At 38.9% G+C, this 24,746-nt stretch overlaps 3 protein-coding genes across 5 annotated transcripts in view; all 3 read left to right on the top strand.

The window, feature by feature from the left end:
* Positions 1 to 2,886: 2,886 nt before the first annotated feature.
* LOC117288509 (aminopeptidase N-like) lies at positions 2,887 to 12,039 on the top strand. The gene is made up of 10 exons (XM_033769397.1): positions 2,887 to 2,965; positions 3,800 to 3,888; positions 4,260 to 4,393; positions 4,780 to 4,977; positions 6,069 to 6,154; positions 6,666 to 6,785; positions 7,569 to 7,742; positions 8,703 to 8,837; positions 9,801 to 9,879; positions 10,862 to 12,039. The coding sequence occupies exons 1-10, from the start codon at positions 2,943 to 2,945 to the stop codon at positions 11,009 to 11,011; spliced, it is 1,188 nt and encodes a 395-aa protein (XP_033625288.1). The 5' UTR covers positions 2,887 to 2,942; the 3' UTR covers positions 11,012 to 12,039.
* A 1,342-nt stretch (positions 12,040 to 13,381) lies between these two features.
* On the top strand, positions 13,382 to 17,342 carry LOC117288517 (ras-like protein family member 11B). Its single transcript, XM_033769406.1, has 4 exons — positions 13,382 to 13,517; positions 14,913 to 14,969; positions 15,667 to 15,749; positions 16,591 to 17,342. Exons 1-4 carry the CDS (start codon positions 13,397 to 13,399, stop codon positions 17,008 to 17,010), a joined length of 681 nt encoding a protein of 226 aa, XP_033625297.1. The 5' UTR covers positions 13,382 to 13,396; the 3' UTR covers positions 17,011 to 17,342.
* A 4,763-nt stretch (positions 17,343 to 22,105) lies between these two features.
* The window catches only part of LOC117287878 (WD repeat-containing protein 7-like), a 39,861-nt gene continuing 37,220 nt past the window's right edge, over positions 22,106 to 24,746 (top strand). For all 3 annotated transcript variants that reach the window (XM_033768470.1, XM_033768469.1, XM_033768471.1), the window contains exon 1: positions 22,106 to 22,239. The gene's annotated coding sequence lies outside the window, so the exon portion shown is untranslated. The remainder of the gene's footprint in view (positions 22,240 to 24,746) is intronic.

The raw sequence follows: 24,746 nt of genomic DNA, 5'->3' as shown, positions 1-24,746 counted from the left end.
TTTGTGAAACAATGGCGTTTTTTCTTCTTCCATAATTCTCTCGCAACTTCGACGACCAAGTGAGTTCAAAGGTTCGTTATTTTATGCCTATGTTGAAATACACCAAGTGAGAAGACTGGTCTTTGACAATTACCAATAGTGTCCAGTGTCTTTAAGAGAATTTAGACTAACGGAATACGGAAATAAAACTCATATTAGGAAATTCAATTCTAGTTTCAACTCATTTTTAATAAAAAAGGGTTTATCTGAAATCAGTGAACATAGGAAATAAACACAAAGGGCATAAGTGGTGCGACCAACGCCCTAAAGTCATCTATGCGCCAGTTCAATTGGCACAGGGTGTTACATATAGGTTTTCTCGGTCAATTTCGGAAAAAGAGCAGCCAATTTAACCACCAAGCTATTCTATTTCGCGCAAAATCGAATGGTACTCAAAAGAGTCATTCGATTTTGTTTTGGGATTAGTCAAATGTAATGTTGCGTCATTCGAATTAACAAAATAATTATTCAATTTAACAATTCATCAAAGCAGCATTCAAATTCGCAGACGCTTCTTGAGGCGAGTGTGTCACGAAAAAGAATGACGCTACGCTAAATTGAACAGAGTGCTTAAGGAATTTGACTCGACTCAAAACGAAATTGATTGGCCGAATTCTGAATTTGAAACGCAGTAACAACTGGAAAAGCAAAACAGCTTTAATTCGAACGCATGAAAATAAAATTGACCGCTCATTTGCCGAATTTGACCGAGAAAACCTATATTAATTGGTTAAAAAACGAAGTCGTAGCTGGTTTCCCAAAATTACAGAAAGGGTCTGCACAACAACTGCATGAAGCTGTATTATTTTTTCATTGTTCGTCAGAAAGAACGCTTTTAAAACGTTCATATTTTATACGGGTACTTAAAACACAGTATTAGGGAAGAGGTATTTCAAAGCATATTTTGTACATTTGAAGAGTTATATATATAAAATAACGAACATTTTGCTATTTTCAGGGCGGCTCAATTGCTTTTATGATGAAGCATTTTTTAGATGATGGAGTTTTCGAGCAAGGAGTCCAAAACTATCTCAAGGAACGTGCCTTCAAAAATGCCAATGTTGATCATCTTTGGCAAGAACTCACATACGTCAGTATTCTAATATTATATTGTAATATAGGTTTTCTCGGTCAAATTCAGCAAATGAGCAGTCAATTTTATTTTCATGCCTTCGAATTATAGCTATTTTGCCTCTCCGGTTGTTACTGCGTTTCAAATTCAGAATTCGGCCATTCAATTTCGTTTCGAGTCGAGTCAAATTCCTTTAGCACTCTAATCAATATAGTGTATCGTCTTTCTTTTTCGTGACACACACTCCTCAAGAAGCGTCTGCGAATTTGAATGCTTCTTTGATGAATTGTTAAATTGAATAATTATTTTGGTAAATCAAATGATGTAACATTACATTTGACTAATCATAAAACAAAACAGAATGACCCTTTTTAGTAGCAATTGATTTCGCGCGAAGTGGAATAGCTTGGTGGTTAAATTGGCTGCTCATTTACCGAAATTGACCGAGAAAACCTATTATTTTGTTTTCTAATATCTTTAATAATTATATAGTCAGTCAAAAACTAACAGAGTCTCTCTTGTTCTGGGTCTTATACTTAGTGTCACATGTCCGTTTCCGAGTCCAAGTTGTCCGAGCTCTAGACCAAGTTGTCCGAGTTCGAGTTCCAGATGCACAATTCTGAGTTCCGTTTGTCCGATTCCGAGGTCCAGGTGTCTAAATCCGAGGTCTAGGTGTCTTATTCCGAGGTCCAGGTGTCTTATACCGAAGTCCAGGTGTCTTATTCCGAGGTTCAGGTGTCTTATTCCGAGGTCCAGGTGTCTTATACCGATGTCCAGGTGTCTAATTCCGAGGTCCAGGTGTCTTATTCCGAGGTCCAGGTGTCTTATACCGAGGTCCAGGTGTCTTATTCCTATCCAGGTGTCTTATACCGAGGTCCAGGTGTCTAATTCCGAGGTCCAGGTGTCTTATACCGAGGTCCAGGTGTCTTATTCCTATCCAGGTGTCTTATACCGAGGTCCAGGTGTCTAATTCCGAGGTCCAGGTGTCTTATTCCGAGGTCCAGGTGTCTTATACCGATGTCCAGGTGTCTTATTCCGAGGTCCAGGTGTCTTATACCGATGTCCAGGTGTCTTATTCCGAGGTCCAGGTGTCTTATTCCGAGGTCCAGGTGTCTTATACCGATGTCCAGGTGTCTAATTCCGAGGTCCAGGTGTCTTATTCCGAGGTCCAGGTGTCTTATACCGATGTCCAAGTGTCTAATTCCGAGGTTCAGGTGTCTAATTCCGAGGTCCAGGTGTCTTAATATTCCGAGGTCCATGTGTCTTATCCGAGGTCCAGGTGTCTTATTCCGAGGTCCAGGTGTCTAACTCCTGTCCAGGTGTCTTATACCGATGTCCAAGTGTCTAATTCCGAGGTCCAGGTGTCTAATTCCGAGGTCCAGGTGTCTAATTCCGAGGTCCATGTGTCTTATCCGAGGTCCAGGTGTCTTGTTTCGAGCCCTAGTGTCAGGCGTGTTAATCAGTTTCCTTATTCCAAGTGCCAGTTGTCCGATTCCGAGTACCAGTTGTCCAGGTTTCATGCAAGCTGGTCAATAAGCGACTTGTGCTCATATCACTATATTGTTAATATCCTCATGTTGGGTGTTTCTGTTTCCTAATTCGTATCTTTGTATGTGCTGTTTTTACTTGTCTGCAAGGACAACCATTGGTTAGAAAATGTCTTATATAGTTTTACCTCATTTTTATTCAGGCTGATAAAGACAATGGAAAGCACAACATGAAGAAGATCATGGACACGTGGACCCTGCAGGCTGGGGTTCCTCTTGTGACTATCAATAGAACTGTTTCAAACACATTGATTGTCACTCAAGAAAGAGCTTATTTTGGATTCATGCAATTGCCGGAACCGTTCAGGTATAGCATTGGTTCATTTATTTAAAAAGCTACCTGAGCGGAATGTTTTCGACGGAAGTTGTATTTTAACTTGTTCCTAATTTATTGTACTTTTGATATGTGTACACTTCTGAATTTTTCGTAATTATTGATTAAAAAATCAGGCCCCAATCTAAAGGTTTTGAAAAACTATATAGGACTTTGGCCGTTGATGGCGCACGTCAAAGGACAATAGACCTTATCGCAAATACCAATGCGCAAGCGCAGACTGTTGAATGAGGTACATTGTGGGATAGATATGGATCAAATTTGGATACCAGCTAGACCACAATGCACCTAATTCCAAGCTTAACGCGCGCGCCCCAGTATTTGCGAAAAGGTCTATGCCGTTTACGTCATGCCTGGGAGGTTTGCTTTGTTATACCTCCACGCTGCAACAAAGCGGCTTTACAAATTGGAGCTCCCAACTATGACGTTTTGAGAGTGATTAAGTAACGGGGCTTTTTGCAAATCTCTCAGAAAAGCGCTGGATATAAGGGCATTCGAAATGATTGGGTTTTTTTTACTCAATTGAAATCTATTTATAATTATATGACTCGATTTTCTTATTCTGAAAATTTTTAAGTGAAATTAAACACGACTTGACTTGTCAAGTTCACGACTTGACATTTTTGTTCAAGCAGGTCTTTAAGAAACATGATAAAACACTGCAGCTTGAGGGAATGGAAGATGAAAATGTTTTACTTTAATTTATTTTGTGAGAAGAGGAATCTTTATACACCCTGCTGTGTATACTACTTACACAGCTATGACACGATGAAGCCATGATGAGTTATTGTGTATGTGTTTTTGCAGAGAGCGTTACTACATTCCGCTTACTTACGTCCATCGGTCCGCTCCATCAACCCCGGCAAAACTGTTTCTGGAACCAGAGAACAACGAAAGTAAACAACTTTCAGTCTTAACGTAATAATATTACCCTTTATCAAAGCAGTACAGTGATTAGACTTGTGGACAAGTAGTTAAATGTCTGTCGCGGTGATAGCGTTCCGACTCTCCCCGTGATTCCCGCTGAATCTCCTACTGCTCTACCGACTACGATCCCATTTTATGGGGAGAAGTCGGGCAACCAGCGCAGTTCGCGCAAGAGCAGTCACCTCGCAAGAGCACCGCCACAACTCGACTATCTCACCGCGTGGGACCATTTACGACTTGTCCACAAGTCTATAAAGTGATGGGTCGATGCATTATTTGTTATTAATTGACTGGTACTAAAGACCTAATTCGTCATGTTTTTTCTTCTTCTGGTTTTCAGCATTAATCAATGTCGAAGGTGCAGCTGATGAGGATTGGTACCTAGCCAACTACTTACAGACGGGATATTATTATGTGAATTACGACAGTGAAAACTGGCAACGAATTCTTGACCAGGCAAAGATAGACCCCCTTGTGAGTATAATAATACTGAGTAGCCGTGAAGTAAAGTGCGTCCCGTAATAGTAGAATACTTCATTCAACGTCAGTTGTCGGAGTGCAGTTTATTAAGGTTCTAAGGAGAGGCAACATTATGTCCCTTCGCAAGATCTCTTCGTTTGTATACTTCTTGTCTTCTAGTTTGATACATTCATGTATACCAATAAGGAAATGGGAATCAATTTGTACAAGTTTTTTTCATTTTTTTTTTCAAAGCCAATGCCAATCATTCAAAAGTATTTAAATGTTTAAAGTTTTGATAAAAGATATTTCTGAACTTGTGTATCCGAAATTTGCCCACGTGTATAATATATTTACACTGTCTGCAGCCAACACAAATTCCAACAATTTCTTCAACACAGGTCTTCTCTTTTCAAAATCGCCGAGGTTTGCTCTCCCAGACCTGGGATCTTAGTGTTAAAGACATTGTTCCTCGTGAGATATATATGAAGCTGAAACAGTACTTCTGGAATTCAACAAAAGAAGCTGTGTTAACGTTTGATCTGTATAACCTTAACCTAATAGCAGAAGGAGGGCGGGCTTCAAGACCATTTCTTCAGGTGAGCCATTATGACTGCGAATGTATCCGGGACTATTTTCTTAAAGGGTCTGATGAGTACCTTTTGTAGAACACAAAACACAGTGATGTCCACAGATTTATTTTAAACTTAAAAGGTTTGAAGATAATTATGGTAGAAAGCATCCGTTAAAATATTACACACTGAGGTGCTGTAGTATTTTTTTTTAATTTTTTTTTTATTATTTAGAAATGAGCAAAACAAGTGTTTTTTTTAAGGGAAGCCTTACAGTATCATTATCTTCAAACTGTGTAAGTTTAATGTAAATCTGTGGAGATTGTGTTTTGTGTTACAAAAAGTACCCAAATCCTTTAATAGCCCCAATACAAACTTCTTGAGTATTTTATAAAAAATCAATAAACAATAACTTAGTGCAAATATTATTGTATATTGTTGGCTTCACTTTCAATTTGTTTTGCATTGTCATAATTATAGTGTACCAAGCAAGTTTTTCCAATTCGGTGGCAGCCATAATTCCAAAACAAAGACAATTAGTCAATACTTTACAATAGGAAACCCCAAACGGGACAATCAACAACCGAGACAATACGACAATACTGAGACAACACGACAATATCATCAACTGAGCCAATACGGCAAGCCTCTATACAATGGTAAACTTGGCATCTAAGAAGGGGATGATTCTTTCTAGGCCGAGCTGTTTATATGGTATCAAACTCAAGTACTACTGTGACTGAGTCTTTAGGAGCCTGTGGGTTTGAGTCCTCATCTGAGCCCAATTTCATAGCGCTGCTTATTGTACTTACTGTCCGATTTCCATTTCATAGGCATGCTAACCTTTATTTTGATCCGGTGTATAAATGACGTCACAATGCAAATCCACGGTAAACACGCAACATGGCCGCCCAATTTTTTCTGCTAACCTGTGAAAGTAAGCACGCAAATTTGCTAACTGTTAAGCAGCGCTATGAAATTGGGCCCTGATGTGTGGATGCAGCGAATTTGGAATAACATTTTCCAACTCTACGTACAATGTGTACACTGTGGTCCACGGCTTGTTTTATGTGTCTTTCTTTGCGCTTATTTACTAGTTTACGTGTTTTTTCTTTAAGAAAACCATTCTGGAGAAGGTCAATCACGTTTATAAGGAAACAGGTTGGAGTGAGACAACTCTAATTGATCCTACAGTCACCCCAAGGTAATAATCAATAACGCAATTCGCCCGATTGATAAATTAATGTATGTTCCTGTTGAATGAATGTACCACCATTTGGAACTTTACGGTTATATTAAAAAAAAAAAAAATACGGAACCGGAAAACTGTACTTGGTTACAGACACTGGACACCATGCATAAAATGACAAATCTGCAAAAATGTTGACTCAATATTGGTCATCGATATTGCAGAAGAATATTATAATAAAAAACACCCTTTTACATAAATTGCTGTGCTTTCAGGTGCCTTAAAAGGCATCTGACCCGAAGTCTTTTATCAGATTAAAATACTTGAATGATAATAGAAAGTACCTGACACTAAAAAACTACGTTACTTTAGAGGGAGCCGTTACTCATAAATGTTTTATACTATCAACAGCTCCCCGTTGCTCGTTACTAAATAAGTTTTTATGCCAAAAACTATTTTGAGTAATTACCAATAGGGTCCAGTGCCTTTGAGACTTATCTTAGACATTCTTTTGATCGCCTTTCAGAAGCCACGCAGTGATGGAAGAATTTGATATAACGTCACTTGCATGTTTGTATGGCAATGCTGACTGTGTCTCGCGGGCAAATGGACTCTTTCAAGAAATGATTACCGACCCGATTACTGCGTAAGTCAAGTTTGACTCAAATTGCAGAGCTCGATTTTTGTGTGAAATACCTCAAAGTCATATGGTCATACATGGGTTTATAGACAAACTATAAGACAGAATAAATTACTATCAAACTCATTACAGTGTCAACTTGTTGAGAAAATAGACACAACTGTTCTCAAAAACTACAGCAACTGATCAGCAAGTAATATTTTCAGAGAAGCTTTCTACTATCATTATTTTCAAACTGTGTAAGTTTGTGGACATTGTGTTTTTTGTTGTCCCACAAAAAGGACATAGACCCTTTACATTAGCGAGGTGACAGCGGATAACAACCGCATCTCTATAGCCGCAGCACTCACGAACGGACACCAACCCTCAGAAATCTGGAGACGATTTATGCATGACTTGTTTCTTCTAAGTTTCACATGTTTTAGGGGTTAAATGGTAAAACTAGTGTCTCAATTCAAAGGGAATCTTTCCTCAAAGTACAGTGTATAATTGTGCAGCCTCTGGCTGCCTGGCTGCCGAGTTTGAACGTTTTATTTTTAACAAACCGATATAACATTAAACTGCAGTGCTTTTTACCCAGTAAATGTGTGGAGTATTTACCAATCTATGACCCTACCTTTAAATGAAAGCCCATAATTTTCTCGACTTAATATAAATATATATTTCAAACTTAAATGTACTATAACATTCGGGGCAAATCAGGCAGAGTCTGGACCTAGCATCTTTGAGCGTTTTTGCCACCATTAGTTATCATTAAAATAGATCAATTTTAAATAATGTTACTTTTAGTTCCAGGTGGAAACCAGCCCTTCGATCCTTGGTGTTGTGTAATGGAGTTCGCCATGGTGGTCAGGTAGAATGGGATCTTGTATGGAAGTTGATGCAAGATGCCACAGACTACATGGAGAAAACGCGCTTTGGTGTATCACTGACATGTTCGACCAATATCACTGCACTCAATGAGTACGTCTGTTGACACCATATAGCTCTATGGTTGACACACAAATCACAATGTCCACATTAAACTTACACCGTTTTAAGATAATGATAGTAGAAAGCAAACCTTGAAATTTTAGCTGATGAGGTGCTGTAGTTTTTGAGAAATTAGTAAAACATTGTCATGAAAATACGTTTTTACATGCTGAAATAATTTTTGTCTCATGATCACTGAGGAGACGAAAGTTATTTTCATGACATTGTTTTATTACTCATTGCTCAATACAACACCTCTGAAACTTTCCATTACCCCCAAACTGTGTGAGTTTAATGTAAATCGTTGGAAAATGTGTTTTGTTGTCGTAAAAAAAGTACCCAGACCCATTAATGTTATGGTTTGGTAATACAAATCCCGAGATCTCCTCTGTGAAAAGCAACAACAGGAGCAAGTTGTGACTCGGAGTACTACCTAGACTTGATTCAAGTCCCGTTCTCTTGTGAGAGGTCCCCAAGTACATCGCGCTATAACTAGCAAACAAGCAGTACAGTGCACGCTCGCCGTCAAAATGTGGTCCCCGAATGCAGAGAATCACAAAACAATAGTTTTCTGGCGATGGCACGAGATTGGGACTTGAGTCAAGTCTATAAGTACAACCCGAGTTCTGCAACAACTTTCTCATAGTCTTTAGCAACTTATGCCATTATATAGAAAACAATGAATTAGGAAGATGTTGAGCGGAAGACTGTATGGTCCAGGAACTAGGTCTGTTGTCTTCGAAATCAATTACCCAGTATTTGGTTTACTATCGTATCACCTATAATGTGAAATGGTGCAGACGGTCTCGTTATGAAAATAAATGATTGTATTTAAAAGTTTGCAATGCTGCAGCACGCAGGCTGCTATAGATCTAGACTGCCAGTTACGAACCGCATGGAAATCGGTATATAAAACAATTTAACAAACTTTTTGTTCTTGTTTGATTCCAGCTTTATTGTGAGCCTTCTAGATTCATCAAATGAACTGGATGTGATCATTATCATAAAGTCACTGTCAGCCAATCCGATTGGACGAGACCTTGCATGGCGTTACGTACAGACACACTGGGATTGGTTAAACGCCAGGTAATAATATTAAATACCACGTTGGTTTATTATTCCCCTTATCTTCAAATCCTATAGGGATTTAGGATAAAACATAAAAGGGAGTTTTCCAATACACCATAACTCTAGCTATAAAATCACCACTTAAACCGCCACTAGGGTGATGCAATCGTAATACTCGACTGACATGTCGAGGGACTTCCCCTTGGCTTGGATGTTGACTTTGAGTTCCCTAAAATCCACCGCCAATACTGAACTCTATCCTTAAAGTTAAACCAGATTAACTATATATAAATAGAAAACTCGCAGGCACAACCATGTTCTTAATCTCTTATGTGAGAGGGTGGGCTCTGCAAAAGATCCGGTTTGGTCTCGACGTTTCGAACAGCTCTTGTCTTATCTTGAACAGTATACTACTCATTTTCTTCAGAGTAACTGAACGAAACGCGCAAAGTTTCGAACACCACTCATGCACTGGACACCTTTGGTAATTGTCAAAGACCAGTCTTCTCACTTGGTGTGTCTCATCATATGCCAAAAATAACAAACCTTTGAACATTTGAACTCAATTGGTCGTTTGAAGTTGCGAGAAAATAATGGAAGAGAACCCTTTTGCACAAGTTGTGTGCTTTGAGATGCTTGAATTCGAGACCTCAGCTGAGGTCTGTAATTCAATTCAAATATTTCAGTGAGAAATTACCCCTTTCTCAAAAACTACGTTATTTCAGAGGGAGCCGTTTCTCACAATTTGTATACTACCATCAGCTCGCCATAGCTAATATTACCAAGTTTTTATGCTACATTTTTCCGAGTAAAACCCAATAGTGTCCAGGCCTTTAAACCAGATTGCAGACAATCAAGAGCGGAACATTTGGAGACAATCAAAATCTCCATGACAATAGTAAATTAAATGACAAGAAAGCGGGATATCGTAAGCAAGACGTCCACATTAAGATCCTTCGATTTTATTTCATCATTTTTTAGTGCACACGATCCCCTTGCCATGACCGACCTCATTGAAGCAATTACATCATTCTTCCACACTAGAAGTAAACTTCAAGAGGTAAGTTCAAACTAATCTAACACCACTTCGACCAGGCTAAAACAAAATTACCAATTATAATATGGGACCAAACACTTTTAATTTTTCACTTAAACAAATTGTACCGATATGACACAAACCGGGGTATTAAAATCGGCAGCATGGGTGTTATCACATATAATACACAAGAGAGAATCAAATCAACAACGAGTATTGGAATAACCGAAATATTCATTGTGTGTAATTTCACACCGTAAGCTGTACATATTGTTTCTTTAACACATGTTATGTAGTTTTAACACCCTAGTTTTATAAAAAGAAAACAGTTATGTACGGTGTCCTAATTTTTACCATCGTAAACTCAATTGATAATTCAAATAAATTTGATATTTATGAAGGGGAGGGGGACTGTGTCAACTGTGTGTGCATGCGTATTGTTGATGAACAACTCTCTCAACTTCCCTTTTCTTGCGTCGTGGCGACGTGAAAACAAAACAAAACAGCCTTTAGTATTGTACATAAACTAATCCACACATTTCACCATTTGAGTCCATTCATCACGCTTTTAAATCCGAGGCTGACACCACACAACTATCGACTGCACACAATCCAGCTATGGAGACCAGGGTCTGCTCAAACAATGTGTATAACGAACAACATCCAAACTATTGTTTATCAGGGCCAAATTTCATGGCTCTGCTTACCGCCGAATTCCGCGCTTACGACCACGATTCCCTGCTTATACGTGCAAGCGCCGAATTTCTGCGCTAGCCTTGTAAGCGTAGAATGCCTAGTAACGTTGAGTACGAACTACGCTTGCCGTAAGCAAATAATTCCCTGCTTCCGTAAGCGCCGATTCTGTGCTTACGGTAAGCAGAGCCATGAAATTGGGCCCTGTTTTGCAGAAGAAAAACAAAAAAATATTAAAAAACAGCCAATTATTAATTCAACTGATGTTCAACATTTAATGTTTAACGTGTATTCATAATATGTTTTGTTTTAGTTAATCGACTTTTCCGCTGCTCGTGATCTTGGTCGGCTGCGGCATAGATACGACTTCGGTTCGGCTGAATTTAATATTAGACGAAACATTCAATGGATCGATCACTTTTCCTATCAAGAAGAACGCTTCATAAAAATAAAGGATTACTGAGCACTGGCTGAACTTGTGTAGCTTACGGGAATAAAAGTGAGCTTTCGATTTGGGACGGGAGGAAAAAGGGGACGGTAAGGGAACGGAAAGAACAATCTGCGCGTGCGCGAAACTAAACAAGTCTCCGTCCTGCAGAGTTTGAGAACAGTCTTGGGTGAAAATAGCGTCCGTTCTGTAAGCATGACCAAGTGGTTTCATTTTGTACACGTTTTTAGGCACTGCACTGAATCGTGATCATTTGGCGGTGACACCGTTCTAGCTAGAAATCGAAACAGCTTTACAGTAGGATGGGCGTGAGCGCCTGGACCGCCGCGTTTGGTTACTTTCCGTCCTGTACGCCCAACCGTCCCGAATCGAAAGCTCCTCAAACTTGCTATTAATTTTGGATTTTTAGGACGCTGTGGCAGCAGACTTACCACGTATACTCAATGCACGCACGCTCAGCACTACGTAAATTATGGAACTTAACTTTGTAAGTCTGCTGCCACCTAGCGATCAAAAGTCTCACATCATAACGATTTATAATGGATGTGACATAAACAAACACTTCCATCTGGCCGTAAAAAACACCTGTAAATGTTGTAATTGTTTTTAAACAAAGGCTTTGGGTTACTAATTTCTGGGACAGTATGAGCTTATATTTCTTACCGAAGGTGAACGGTTACTTTGAAAAAATTGTACTCAACGGAAACCGCTGAAATGTACCATTAATTTTAGGAACAAAAACATGGTTGGCCTACCTCAACCATTGCTGTATAGCTCACAGTTTTCAGTCATTATTACATGTGAGTATTTAGTATTTTACACTTTATATAAGCAATTTTCTATGTAGGCTTAAATTTGTATAGATTATTGTATACAAACTACATGCAGCGTTCAATAAACATCAGTCAAAATATAGTTGAAAATGCGCTAAAGGGCGCCACCTTCAGTTCCATGTTATCATTGAAACGTCCTGGTTGTACCATCGGTACTTTCCCGTCAGAATATTTTGGAATACTTCCTTTTTCTAGAGTCGCCTTTCTCTGCAGCGAAATATAAGTTCCTGCATACAAGATAATGCGTGTCTTCGTGTTATATGCATGTCTATTTATAACTTGGCTTTGAGCTTATACTACTATTCTCATTAACCTTGAAGGCTGTCGTTTGTGGTTGTTCTCATGATCAAGTATTAATATATATATATTTTTAAACTTAAACAGTTCCCTCAACTGAGATGTAGTCGTTTTCACATAACAATTGAGCTTAATGTGCATTACAGCCACAATCATGGATAAACATTACTTCGTGTGCGTTTTATGAAAACCTTTGACACTGCAGGTATTGCAATGTTATTTGTATTTCAATTACAAATTCGCCGTGTCAACTATGAATGAAAACTTAATGGGCTCGTTTAATACAAGAGTGCAAAGAGTTCAACATTAAGTATCACAGTAATGGCGGTAAACAGGGACAAAACAGAACCGAACTAAAATGGATTACCGAAAGAGTAACAATGTATGTCTCACCAACCCTTGTTCCCTTCGTGAATTGCAACCTTTGCGCTGGTCTATCGATAGTTAACCCAGAAGTGCCGGTAGATCTTCAATTGTTTGGTGTCAATGGTGTGGTTGTTGTAGAGGGACACATTGCCTTGGATCGGTCAAGTTGTATGGAAAGCGTTTGAAACCGTTTTGTTATGAAATGTACATGGTTAAATAGATAACTAACTCCATAAAATGGCCGACCGTGGTTAGTTCGCAGCGTAAAAGGAAAACCACGCATTTTCGAGGCATGTTGGTGAGGATCATTATATTCTACTTTCAAAACATCTTTCCGACCATACTATACCTTTCATATCAAACGGTTTCAAACAATTTTCATGGACCAACTCGACCGATCCAAGGCAACATGTCCCTTTACAGTACTTATGCACCGTTGTTTCATCCAAATGTTACAGGGAGTCAGTCAATAATGGAATCATGGACACCTTGACAAATTTACAATGATTTAATTAACGATCATAACAACGATGTAATTAACACTTTACTATATTTATTGCATTGCACACTGGCTATATTTGATTATGAAGTAACATTAAGCCTTAACCCAAATATCCGTTATTTATCAATGATTAGATAGTCAATAACGCTATCTTGAGCTAGAATGCTTGTGCGATAAAATAAAAAACTGGGTTCACCGGGTTTGGATTTTTGGACTGCTTTAGAGTTCAATACAAATACTTGTCTGTTTATTTTGACCTGACTACCTCACACACCCAGACAATAAGGTACCTTTGGGGCCATGGTCTTTGCTTAACCCATAACACACACTCAACGCAGTGCTATAAAGTCATAATAGTCCTGTCTGCCCCCGTCATAAACTGTTATCAAACTGGTCTTGCCAATGGTGGGAACATCCATGTTGCTGTTTGATGTTGTGAAAACAGTCATGTCTAGCAGTAATAGGAGGAAACTAGACAGGCTAAGAGTAGCAGTGTTGGGACGATCGGGATGTGGGAAGACAGGTAAGTTGCAATACTGAACATTAATGCTATAGTTTGTAGGTATACAATTTCCAACTAATCAGCGCCTCTAGGCCTATGCAGTTATTGAAGTATGAATCGGCCAGGTTTCTTTTTACACCCCTTCACTTTACAAAAATTTTCATTGGACGTGCTATTAATGCGTATAAAAATGGTAAAACATCACATGACTAAAACAACAGTATACATGATGCGTAAAACTATTTGTACCTGTGAGTGGTTTTCCCTAACACCGCTGTGTGTTATAAATAGCACCGTCCACTCAGTACTTTTTAGATAAATTCTCTCTCGGCCACTATTCGTGCCCAAGCGGTCAAGCGCACTCGTGACTTAAAGGCAATGGACACTATTGGTAATTACTCAAAATAAATTATTAGCATAAAACCTTTCTTGTGTATGAGTAATGGGAAGAGGTTGATAGTATAAAACCTTGTGAGAAACGGCTCCCTCTGAAGTGATGTAGTTTTCGAGAAAGAAGTAATTTTCCAAGAATTTGATTTCGAGACCTCAGACTAAGAATTTGAGGTCTCGAAATCAAGCATCTGAAAGCACACAACTTAGCGTGACTATGGTGTTTTGTTCTTTCATTATTATCTTGCAACTTCGACGACCGATTGAGCTCAAATTTTCACAGGTTTGCTATTTTATGCATAATGTTGAGATGCACCAAGTGAGAAAAATTGTCTTTTAAAATTACCAATACATGTAGTGTCCACTGTCTTTAAGCTCCTGAGTTCCGTGGACAAAAACTGTTTTTTTTTGTCGTTCATCCCCTCATTCCAAACATCATCGAAATAATGTCAAGTTTCAAACGAATTATAAAACAATGTGAACTGCGCTCGACAGAGAAATCCTGAGGTGATCAGATTTGTACTAACCAGAAGCTTGTTTATGGGATTCAGGTATCGATGGTGGTATCAAGTTTTGCGTAACTACTTGCTATGTAGATTTTGTACTTTGAGAACTCTCTTGCTTTTTATTTTACTAGGGCAGAGTAGATTTTCAGAATTCGGAAGACTTTTCAGTTTAGAAAAAAAGAACTGTCCTGCTTTTTACTACTACCTGGGCGGAAGGTATAAATCGGCCAGAAGCTTGTTGATAGGCCCGGCATCTAGATATCAATAATGTTCAAAAAATGTTGTAACGTCCAAAAAGATTGTTGGGTACGGATATGACTGACGTTTGGAATGTAAAGAATGTCCAGAATTAGAAGGCTTAAAAGTGCTTGAATATTATATATATTGATTATAAGGCTTTAGCTGATTGGAAATAGGCTGTCTGCCAAAACAATACGTAAACTAATTGTTTAAATTGTGAATGTTTGTCAACTACCAACCATCGATAGTTTCTCATTATCAACTATTGTTTTTTTTCTAGCTTTGACGGTCCGTTACTTAACAAGAAGATTCATCGGTGATTATGAGAGAAACAAAGGTAGGATCCTAACCATCAAGCATTCCACTAAAATACAAAACCTTGTCTATTATTGATTCTAAATTTAGATTGTTTTTAAAGACACTGGACACTATTGGTAATTGTCAAAGACCATTGTTGTATCTCAACATATGCATAAAAAAACAAACCTGTGAAAATTTGAACTCAATTGGTCGTCGAAGTTGCGAGATAATAATGGAAGAAAAAACACCCTTGGCACACGAAGTTGTGTGCTTTCAGATGCTTGATTTTGAGACTTCAAAATCTTATTCTGAGGTCTCGAAATCAAATACGTTACTTACTTCAGAGGGAGCCGTTTCTCACAATGTTTTATACTAATGAACAGCTCCCCATTACTCGTTACCAAGTAAGATGTTATGCTAATAATTATTTTGAGTAATTACCGGTAGTGCTGGCCAGTGCCTTTAAATCAAAGTTTAGATTGTTTTAAATAACTTGTTTACAAACGTCCATCTAAAGTGAAATACATTACAGAGCTATTAGATCGAACGGAAGGACACTTCACGGACGGAACTATCTTTAAGTTGTTCTGATATTTTACTTGTTTGATAAGCTATACATACAACCGTGGATGCATTCCGACATAGCTGGAAGATTATCCGGGGATTTAATAGAAACAGGTGGTTCCCCAGAACGTTAAGTAAAAAGCTCGTGTTATTTTGGTTGCCATTTTCAGAGAATACTTATCAGCAGGATGTTGAGATTGACGGGCAGAGGATCAGCCTGGAAATATTGGACACAACGTTGGAAATGCAGCAGGTAAATGCAGTGTATACTGACCATGTTGACATGGGAGTGGGGCTGACACAACACGAGGTGACATCGTGACCTATTTTCAAACACATAGATATATAAATACAATATTCGTCATAAAGAGTTATCCCCCCCCCCATATTAATCCCTAAATTCAGATAATAGGAGAAAGATGATGGAGTTTGTCGTGTCAAACACTTAATTTAGGCACTGGACACTACTTCTCAAAAGAATTGTTAGCACTCCCTCTGAAGTAACGCAGTTTTTGAGAATGAGGTTATTTTGTAATTAACCATTTGAATCCAATTCGAGGCCTCGAATTCAAGCATCTCAAAGCACACAACTTCGACGACCAATGAGTTCAAATTGTACAGGTTTGTTATTTTATGCATTGCATTGGTTGAGATACACCTAGTTGGACTCGGCGGAAATGTTTTCATTGTGTGTTTTAAAACCCGGATAATAATCAGACTGTCTTGTTGCAAGACACTTTGATTTTAATATTGCTTCTATTCATCAATGAGTATTTGGGTACAAATGAGGGCATAATTGGCTAGTGTGATTGATTTGGATACCGACTAACACAGGCTGCGTTTACCAGCCGAGATGGTTTACGAATGAACAAGGCCAAATGCATTTTGACCGCTCAGAATTGAAGATACCAGCGATCGGTGTTGTTGTTGTTGTTTATAAACAGAACGTTTTGGTTTTTTTGAAATGATAAGCCCCGCACATGTACACAAGTAGTGTACGTACAACAGTTATTGCATGCAAGGAGAATTCACACGACTGTAATGGTAATTATCTGCATTTTCTGATGATTTTAAATTGAATGTATTTTGTACAGGGACGTGTCACCAACAGCAACTCATTGGAACGAGCTGTGAAATGGGCGGATGCTTTCATCGTCATCTATGACGTCACTGATACAAAAAGCCTCCACATTGTTACTGATATTAAGGCAGTCATTGACCAACTAAGGAAGAGCAGAGCTCCAACAATCTTAGTTGGGAATAAGATGGACATGGTTCGGTCTCGGGTTGTTACACCAAAGGAAGGCGAGGATATGGCTCAACAATTGGGCATCCCTTTCTTTGAGGTTTCCGTTCGGGAGAGCTACGAAGGTATAGCGGAATGCTTCGCTAGACTCGTCGTGGATTGTCGGGGAATGTCTTCCAAGCCAAGCATGTTGAAAGGACTCTGGGATCTCTCGAGAAAGAGAGGAAGATTCGCAATGCTTACAAGACAAAGGAGTGTAACTATGTGACTCTAAGCATGCGTGAACAGTCATAATTACCCTGACGAGGTATTTATTTCAGTTTACCATCCCTTGATGTAAATATGGGTGGAAATCCAACCTTAATTGACCAACCATTTTTATTTATTTATGTATGTATTTATTTATGTATTTAATTTGTTTTGCGCAGAATAGGAGACTTTTGGGACGCTTGGTGGCAGCAGAACTACCAGGTAAAATCTACTGTTCTCGGTATTGTGTGCGTGCCCAGAACTACGAAACAATGTACATTACCTTGTAAGTTTGCTGCCACCTAGCATTCCAAAGTCTCCCATTGATTGAAAGCTACGAAGGCCTATAAGCGCCAGCAAAAAAATAAAATTCAAATCCGTTATTACGGATTCGCAATCCGTTATTACGGATTAGCAATCCGTTATTACGGATTGTATTACGGATTAACAATCCGTTATTACGGATTGCTAATCCGTAATAACGGATTGCGAATCCGTAATAACGGATTGCGAATCCGTAACAACGGATTTGAATTTTATTTTTTTGCTGGCGCTAATAGCCCTTCGTAGTAAGCAGTACATATTATAGTTTAAGTGATTGACAAGCTAACCAATGCAAGAGTAGCCTGAGCATAATTTGCCATCATAGAAAACCCAAAGAGTAACAACTGTATTTTCTGCTTGAAAAAGGAATATTATATTAAATAAGTTAAGCAGTTATTATTAGTATATAGGAAATTTTCTTTGAAAGAAAAAGCAACACGACCTTTTTACACTTTTTCTCCAGCCATTGCAAAGAAAGTCATCTGATGTAGTGGCGTGACGTGGCTGAGTGGTCATGCGCACTGGATACACGCTCTGGTATTTGTGATGGCCATAGTGTGGGTTCATGTCCACGGTCGTGATACTTAAGTAATAGATTGAACCGTTATTGCTTCGTCCTTCGGATGGGACGTAAATTCGTTGGTCCCGTGTGTTGTTTTAACACACGGAGCCCAAATATACGCTTATCGCTACGAGAATGGGTTTGGCCTGGTGTGTTGTGGTACGGTTGAATGCACTATAGCACACAGCACAATGAAAACTGTTATTAGGCGCAACATGTGTACATGTCAAACGAGTCTTATTTAAAAATTCAACCATACATCTCTACAAATATGTAACGCTTTAGAAAAGCAAAACAGAATTGATAACTATTATTAGTTAGTATTTATTTGTTTGTTCTCCACTTATAAAGTACAACATCGAATAAACATTCAGCCATTTTTTAAAATTTATTTAATGTTTTTTATTAATATAAAAATAAAAAATAAAAGCTCCTCGGAAAGTGATGTTATTAATATCAGTCAACCGAAGTACCCTTTTTATTTTAAGTGAAAAAGTTTGTTAGAACAACGTTATCTTAAATTGTATCGTATGGTTTTGAGTTAGAAATAATAAGGTTGTGCCAACTAGCGGAACAGGTTGGGGGATAGGAGGAGCATCATAAAACAATAGTTTTCTGACAATGGGGCAAGGAATGCGGGAATGGGACTTGAGTCAAATCTAATGGCCACGTGATGTGATGCACTCTCGGATTCGATAAACTGTTCCGGGTTTTATGAAGAGATCATTGCATTAATAAATGAATAATAAACGAATAATTAGTGACTAATAAATTTAAATAAATTAATTAATAAATCAAATTATTAAATGCATTACACGGAGAAGGAGAACACAGCTGAAATTAACTTCCACTCTCTCGCCCGTGTCCATCAAAAAAGAAAAGTCTCCCACAAGGAAAGCAAAAATGATGTTATCGGTTTATTGTCCCACCTTTTATTATATATTTTTTCAATGACCCGAGGGCCAATCCCTTACGATGAAATTTATGATTTCTGTCAACACACAACAATAAGCCCAAGACGGAAGTATAGTACCAAAAACTTCGGGTGTGCAGCAAATGTGCTCGAGGGTGAAATTGACACGATGTATGTTCTCTAGGGAAGGGAGAAAGCCTGGCTCCAATTCTTTCTATCGGTCAACATGTATGTTAAAGGCATTCAGTGGACAAAATAATTATTAGCATAAAACCTTACTTGGTAATAAGTAATGGGGAGAGGTTGATAGTATAAAACATGGTGAGAAACGGCTCCCTTTGAAGTGACGTAGTTTTCGACAAAAATAAGTAATTTCATTTCGAGACCTCAGAATTACATTTTGAGGTCTCGAAGTCAAGCATCTGAAAGCACACAACTTCGTGTGACAGTGGTGTTTTTTCTTCCATTATTACTCGCAACTTTGACGCAAGTTGAGCTCAACTTTTCACAGGTTTGTTATTGTATGCATAGCTGAGATACACCAAGTGAGAAGCATGGTCTTTGACAATTACAGTGTCAAGTGTCTATAATACCATAATGTACTTGGAACATGACTCTGTTGCCGGTGTCGCATGCTATATTATGTCTTCTATGCAATAATATCCGGAGGACATTATTGCATATGCAATAATGTCCGCCGGACGGTTTTGCATATGCAACCGTGTCCGCCCGGACGCTGCTGCATATGCAATTGTGTCCGCCCGGACACACGGAAACATTTGCATAATTATACAGTTGTGTCCGCCCCTGTGCAAAACCGTCCTTGCAGTAAATTGAACGCCATTGGTCGACGGAATACGTTCGCGATTTTTTTACAAGCTAAGTGCATGTCATGAATGACATGGGAATTATGTTCGGCCGTTTGGTGTTCGCTGCAATCATAAAATTAATATGTGAATATTCATGCTCCATATTATGTAGGTTCAGTGCATGTACGCTCGCTTACGCGCCCACATACATGTACATTGTAGGCCTACATGTCCGCCGGACGGTTTTTGCATAACCCCGGACACGATTGCATATGCAAAAGTGTCCGGAGCGGACAATATTGCATGGCGGACACAGTTGCATCTAACACCGGCAGTCTGCCTAAAGTTATGGGTTTTAAAGGTTTTCTTTGATTAAAACAAATTTTAAACGAGAGCATTCGTTGTCACTGACCACAACGTTCATAAACCAGAGCCCAATTATTTCATAATGCATGTAAGCACAACAACTTGCTAAGCACAAAAACGGTTGCCCTAAGCACAAAAACGGTTGCTTTTGGGCTAAATGTTACCAGCCAAAAACCGTCCATTGAGTTACGTAGTTGCTTCGCTAAGAAATGTTCTAAGCAGAATCTTATGCTTAACAGCTTTATGAAACTGGGCCCTAATGTGGAAGCCTGAGCGGAAACATTAGTTGTGTACATTTTACAATTTAAATATTTCACAATTCAATCCGGCTGCCATTTTGCATAAAAAAAGGGGAAACAAAACAGTAATGGTAAATTTTATGGCACAACATAATCAAGAATAAACTTTGTTGAACAGAACATGTGGTGAAAATTCACGTCCGAAAATTTTTACATAAAAATGTGCCCTTATAGACATGTCTCTCCCCAAATTAGGATAGGGTGATTACTCCGGGTGTGGGAAAGTACGAGGGGCCGGAACTAGCCACCCCAGAAAGGTTCTAATGGGTGATCAACACGCTGGTTTCGACCAGACTTTGAGTCCCCCCTGAATGCCTGGTCTTCAATCCGACTAACTTTCTGCTCAAATTTATTTTAATTTTAATAAACTCTACGATCAGGGGTCGATTTCACAAAGAGTTAGGACTAGTCCTAACTAAGGACTAGTCCTATAGGAGATATACAAATTGCATGGATAGTCCTAAGTTAGGACGAGTAACTGGTCCTAACTCGAGATAAGACTAGTCATAACTCTTTGTGAAATCCACCCCTGTATACTAAAGTATTGAGACCGGATATTTTTAAATACAATTTTTTTCAAGGGGGGGGGGTATAAGTAGGCCTACAGCATTTTATTCGAATTGAGCCAAAAATTAAAACAAATCGCAAGGGGTAAGCCTAAGTCCAGAAAAAAAACTTAGGAAAGTCCAGCATTGTTATTCAGTACGGGCAAACAAAATTCAGAAAAGGCAATGCAAAGCAGTCTTTTTAAAGTCTTATTGTAGAATGTTTTTTAACAAAAGTCACGCTGGGAAAAAATTCAGACTATTCCTGTGTCCCAAGGAATTCTGTCCGCTAGAGATTCGGTCCCCCAGCGGGATTAATGGGCTAAAGAGGATGATTCAAAAGAGGGCGCTATTAGAAGAAGTTTGTACACATGATTATATCCAATTTGGACCAACAATTGAAAACAATGTGTGCACACAGTTTGCCATAATTTGGGGACCGAACCTCCGGGGCAGCTAGCCTGCCAGACCGGTCATGTCTCGGTGTGCCCCCTGCACCCTTTCAATCTCGCTAGTTGCACGGTCAAGTTCTGCGTTCCCTGCATGAATTGACGATTTGAACTGTGTGATTGTACTCTAGGTAGTTGCGAGGAAATGAACGAAGATACGAATATTCACTGAATGAACAGGACGAATTAGGATTATAATTTTTAGAAAAGGCCGCGCCTAAAACTGTCAAGATTTCTTTAAAAAATTAACAAATTCTTACCAGTTCGCAGCCAGAGCGTACAACAAAAAATTGCCAATATATGTTGCCAACTAAAAAGCAACGTCAAGTACAGAGTCTATTTTTTTCTGGTGAAGCTTATTTATAGGCACACGCCTCGGCAGGTCAGGGCCTCCTCTGTGTGTTCACTGCTCCGAGCAAGTCTTCTTGCTGTCTTGCAATAATCTGAACAAAGTTGTTCAACCTGGAAATCGATTAATTTTCCAAATAGGTTTCACTCGCACCTTATTGCTCCATGCTCGCACTTATAACGTAAGATCATTATAAGTGCGAGTGAATTCATTATGACACCCTTCCTATATAGTGACTACATCGCTCAGTGCTTCCTAAGCTTGGTTCGAACATTTCTTCCTCCATGGTTCGAAGTACAATAATATTAACCACGATCTCTAAACAGAGGATAATCGATTGTTTATTAATTATGGCGATGATTAATAATCTCTTTTAGCGACACTGTTTACCTAGGAGAATGCGTCGCCATAACGTTAGTCGGGTTACCGTATGTTTTCCTTGTACGTGCAGAATCCTATGAGTTGAATAGGCCGCAAGACCGTATTGCTACTCGGCGGATTGGGTCGAAATCCTACGCACATCACATCAAAATGTGTCACTCGATTTTTTCACATAATTTAACCATTATGTGGTGCCATAGTTGAATCTGTAAGTTTGCTAACTGTTATGGAGCATTCAACAATGTAAAATCGTAAGTTTTTGTCTCTGTATGCTTGATTTAAAACGAATTTACTACTATGCGTTTCTCCATGGTTTTTGTGGGCGTGATTTTGTGTATTGCCGACCACTGCACACGCTGGCAAGACATGGACGCAGTATTACATTAGTAGTAGTAGCGGTGGATGATGTACGATTGTTGGCTGTGTAGTTTAGTTGAGATACACGTCAGTGGTACAGTGGTTTCGTTTTACATCATTTTGTTGGTTTACACAATGTGTTGGCACTTTATGGGATACACTTTATGTAATAATTTGTTAGGATAACTTTCCGTATGGCGCCACCACTTTTTCACTCATTTTTAGAAAAAGGGATATCTCATTGAGGTAAATTAGATACTATATTATTTCATATCGAATGAAAAAGTGGTAGCGCCATACGGGAACTTTTCCATTTTTTATCATAATAAAATGTGTAGTGTATTTGTACATAAAGAACTACAATTTACAAGTGGCCCCCAGACTGGCCAGAGTTATTTATTTTAAATGACACGTTTGGTAATTACTAGAAACAAATATTAACTTACTTAAAAACTGACTCGGTAATGAGCATTGGAAAGCTGTTGATAGTATAAAACATTGTGAGAAGTGGCTCCCTCTGGAGTAGCGTAGATTTTGAGAAAGAGGTAACTTCTCACTAAAATAACTAGCTAGAAGTGTTTCATTCCTATCGGAAAGCACACAAATTCGTCCAACAAGGGTGTTGTTTAAAGGATTTGAGGCATTGCATGGTGAGGTATCAATGTATATTTGGTTTGCGGCCGGTAACACCATGTGTGTATCTACTTGCCAGGTAGAGTTGTTCTTAGGGAACTGTCTTGCTTTATTCTACTGCTGCGGAGTAGATAAACGGAGGTTCGGGAGACTTCTCAGTTCTGAAAAGAACTGTCCTGCTTTTAACTATTACCAGGGCGGATGGTATAGAAAATAGACTTGGACTACTACTTTAGCTTATAGGATAATTAACTGTACTGCCGCGGAGTCAGTTCTGAATTGGTCTCAACGTTTCGACTAGCTTGCTCTAGTCATCGTCAGGAGACGTTTCGACTAGCTTTGAAACGTTGAGACCAATTCAGAACTGACTCTGCGGCAGTACAGTTAATTATCCTATAAGCTAAAGTAGTAGTCCAGTCTAATTTCTATACCATCCGCCCTGGTAATAGTTAAAAGCAGGACAGTTCTTTTCAGAACTGAGAAGTCTCCGTTTATCTACTCCGCGGCAGTAGAATAAAGCAAGACAGTTCCCTAAGGACAACTCTACCTGGCAAGTAGATACACACATGGTGTTACCGCAAACCAAATATACAAGGGTGTTGTTTCTCTCATCAATTTCTCGCAACTTCGATGACCAACTGAGTTCAAATTTTTACAGGCTTGTTATTTTATGATTATGTTGGGATACACCAAGTGAGAAGACTGGTCTTTGACAATTACCAAAGCTGTACCTTCCCTTTAAGTTCATTTACATAAAATACAAAAGAATAGCCCAATTTTCTAAGTGCTGTATGCTGGAGTTCCTCTGCAGAGAAAGTACCTGTCTTTCTTAGGAGAGAAAACCATGTATTGATGCCAAGATTTGTTTGGCGTTTTTCGTAGCTCATGTATGTGTAACTCGTGTGCTCTCGTGTCTGCTGTGTAACTTTATGAAGAACAATTTCGGAGTTGGCAGTCGCTCGATAAACATTGTCAGTGCCATGATGTGTACCGATTCATCTGATGGATCAAGGGCACTGATTTGATTTGCTGTAGAATGTTATTTGTTGTGACGCTGCAGTGCGTTGTTTTACTTTGTGCTGCTTGCTGCTGATTCCATTCCACTGTGGTGACGCTCTGAGTTAAGTCACCGGAGTGTGGGTTTGAATCCCGATAGTGGCACTTGTGGTCCTTGAGCAAGATACATTGTACTTTACCATAATTGCTTCTCTTCACACAGGGGTATAAATGGGTACCTGTGGTGGTAGAGGCTGACATTGTGTATGAATAAGCCTTTGGAGCGCTACAGTTGCCCAGGTTGTATACTCCACAGGGAGCTGAGACAGATTAAAGGATTGTTATTGGGTCTATGACCTGGGCACTAATGTTAAAGATGCGTTGTCAGATTTTTGGCCGATTTGACCCCAAAATTTTGATTTAAAATTCAATAGGTATTTTGATGGGGGTCGAGAAAGTTACAAGCTTTCATTTGAGCCATTGCGCGAAAAAGTCCGCCAATTTAGCAGTGAAATAAAGTGCTCAAAATTAGTCGGGATCCCGACAATATATCACGTGACCAATTCTTATGTGTTTGATACGAAACATTTTAAGTTTCTGTCATTAGACATTTCGTTAGAGTGGGTGATACTCTTTGAAATACCATTCACTCAAAAAAAATCAATTTTTTAATGTTTGGGGCCAAAAATCTGACGTAGCATCTTTAAGTGCATTGAGACAGTTATTGTGAACTGCGCTTTATAAGAATTTGTTATTTTTATTATTATTATTA

The sequence above is a fragment of the Asterias rubens genome, chromosome 3 (genome assembly GCF_902459465.1).
Source record: "Asterias rubens chromosome 3, eAstRub1.3, whole genome shotgun sequence".
NCBI classification, from domain to species: domain Eukaryota; kingdom Metazoa; phylum Echinodermata; class Asteroidea; order Forcipulatida; family Asteriidae; genus Asterias; species Asterias rubens.
The sequence above is the reverse complement of the archived record's forward strand: the minus strand, read 5'-3'. Positions and strand labels throughout refer to the sequence as shown.

Coding starts and splice junctions, on each gene's coding strand:
- LOC117288517 (XM_033769406.1), top strand. CDS start 13,397: ATGGTGGGAACATCCATGTTGCTGTTTGATGTTGTGAAAACAGTCATG. Junction 13,518..14,912: donor ATCGGGATGTGGGAAGACAG/GTAAGTTGCAAT, acceptor TTTTTTTTCTAG/CTTTGACGGTCCGTTACTTA. Junction 15,750..16,590: donor CAACGTTGGAAATGCAGCAG/GTAAATGCAGTG, acceptor TATTTTGTACAG/GGACGTGTCACCAACAGCAA.
- LOC117288509 (XM_033769397.1), top strand. CDS start 2,943: ATGCAATTGCCGGAACCGTTCAG. Junction 2,966..3,799: donor CAATTGCCGGAACCGTTCAG/GTATAGCATTGG, acceptor GTGTTTTTGCAG/AGAGCGTTACTACATTCCGC. Junction 6,155..6,665: donor GATCCTACAGTCACCCCAAG/GTAATAATCAAT, acceptor ATCGCCTTTCAG/AAGCCACGCAGTGATGGAAG.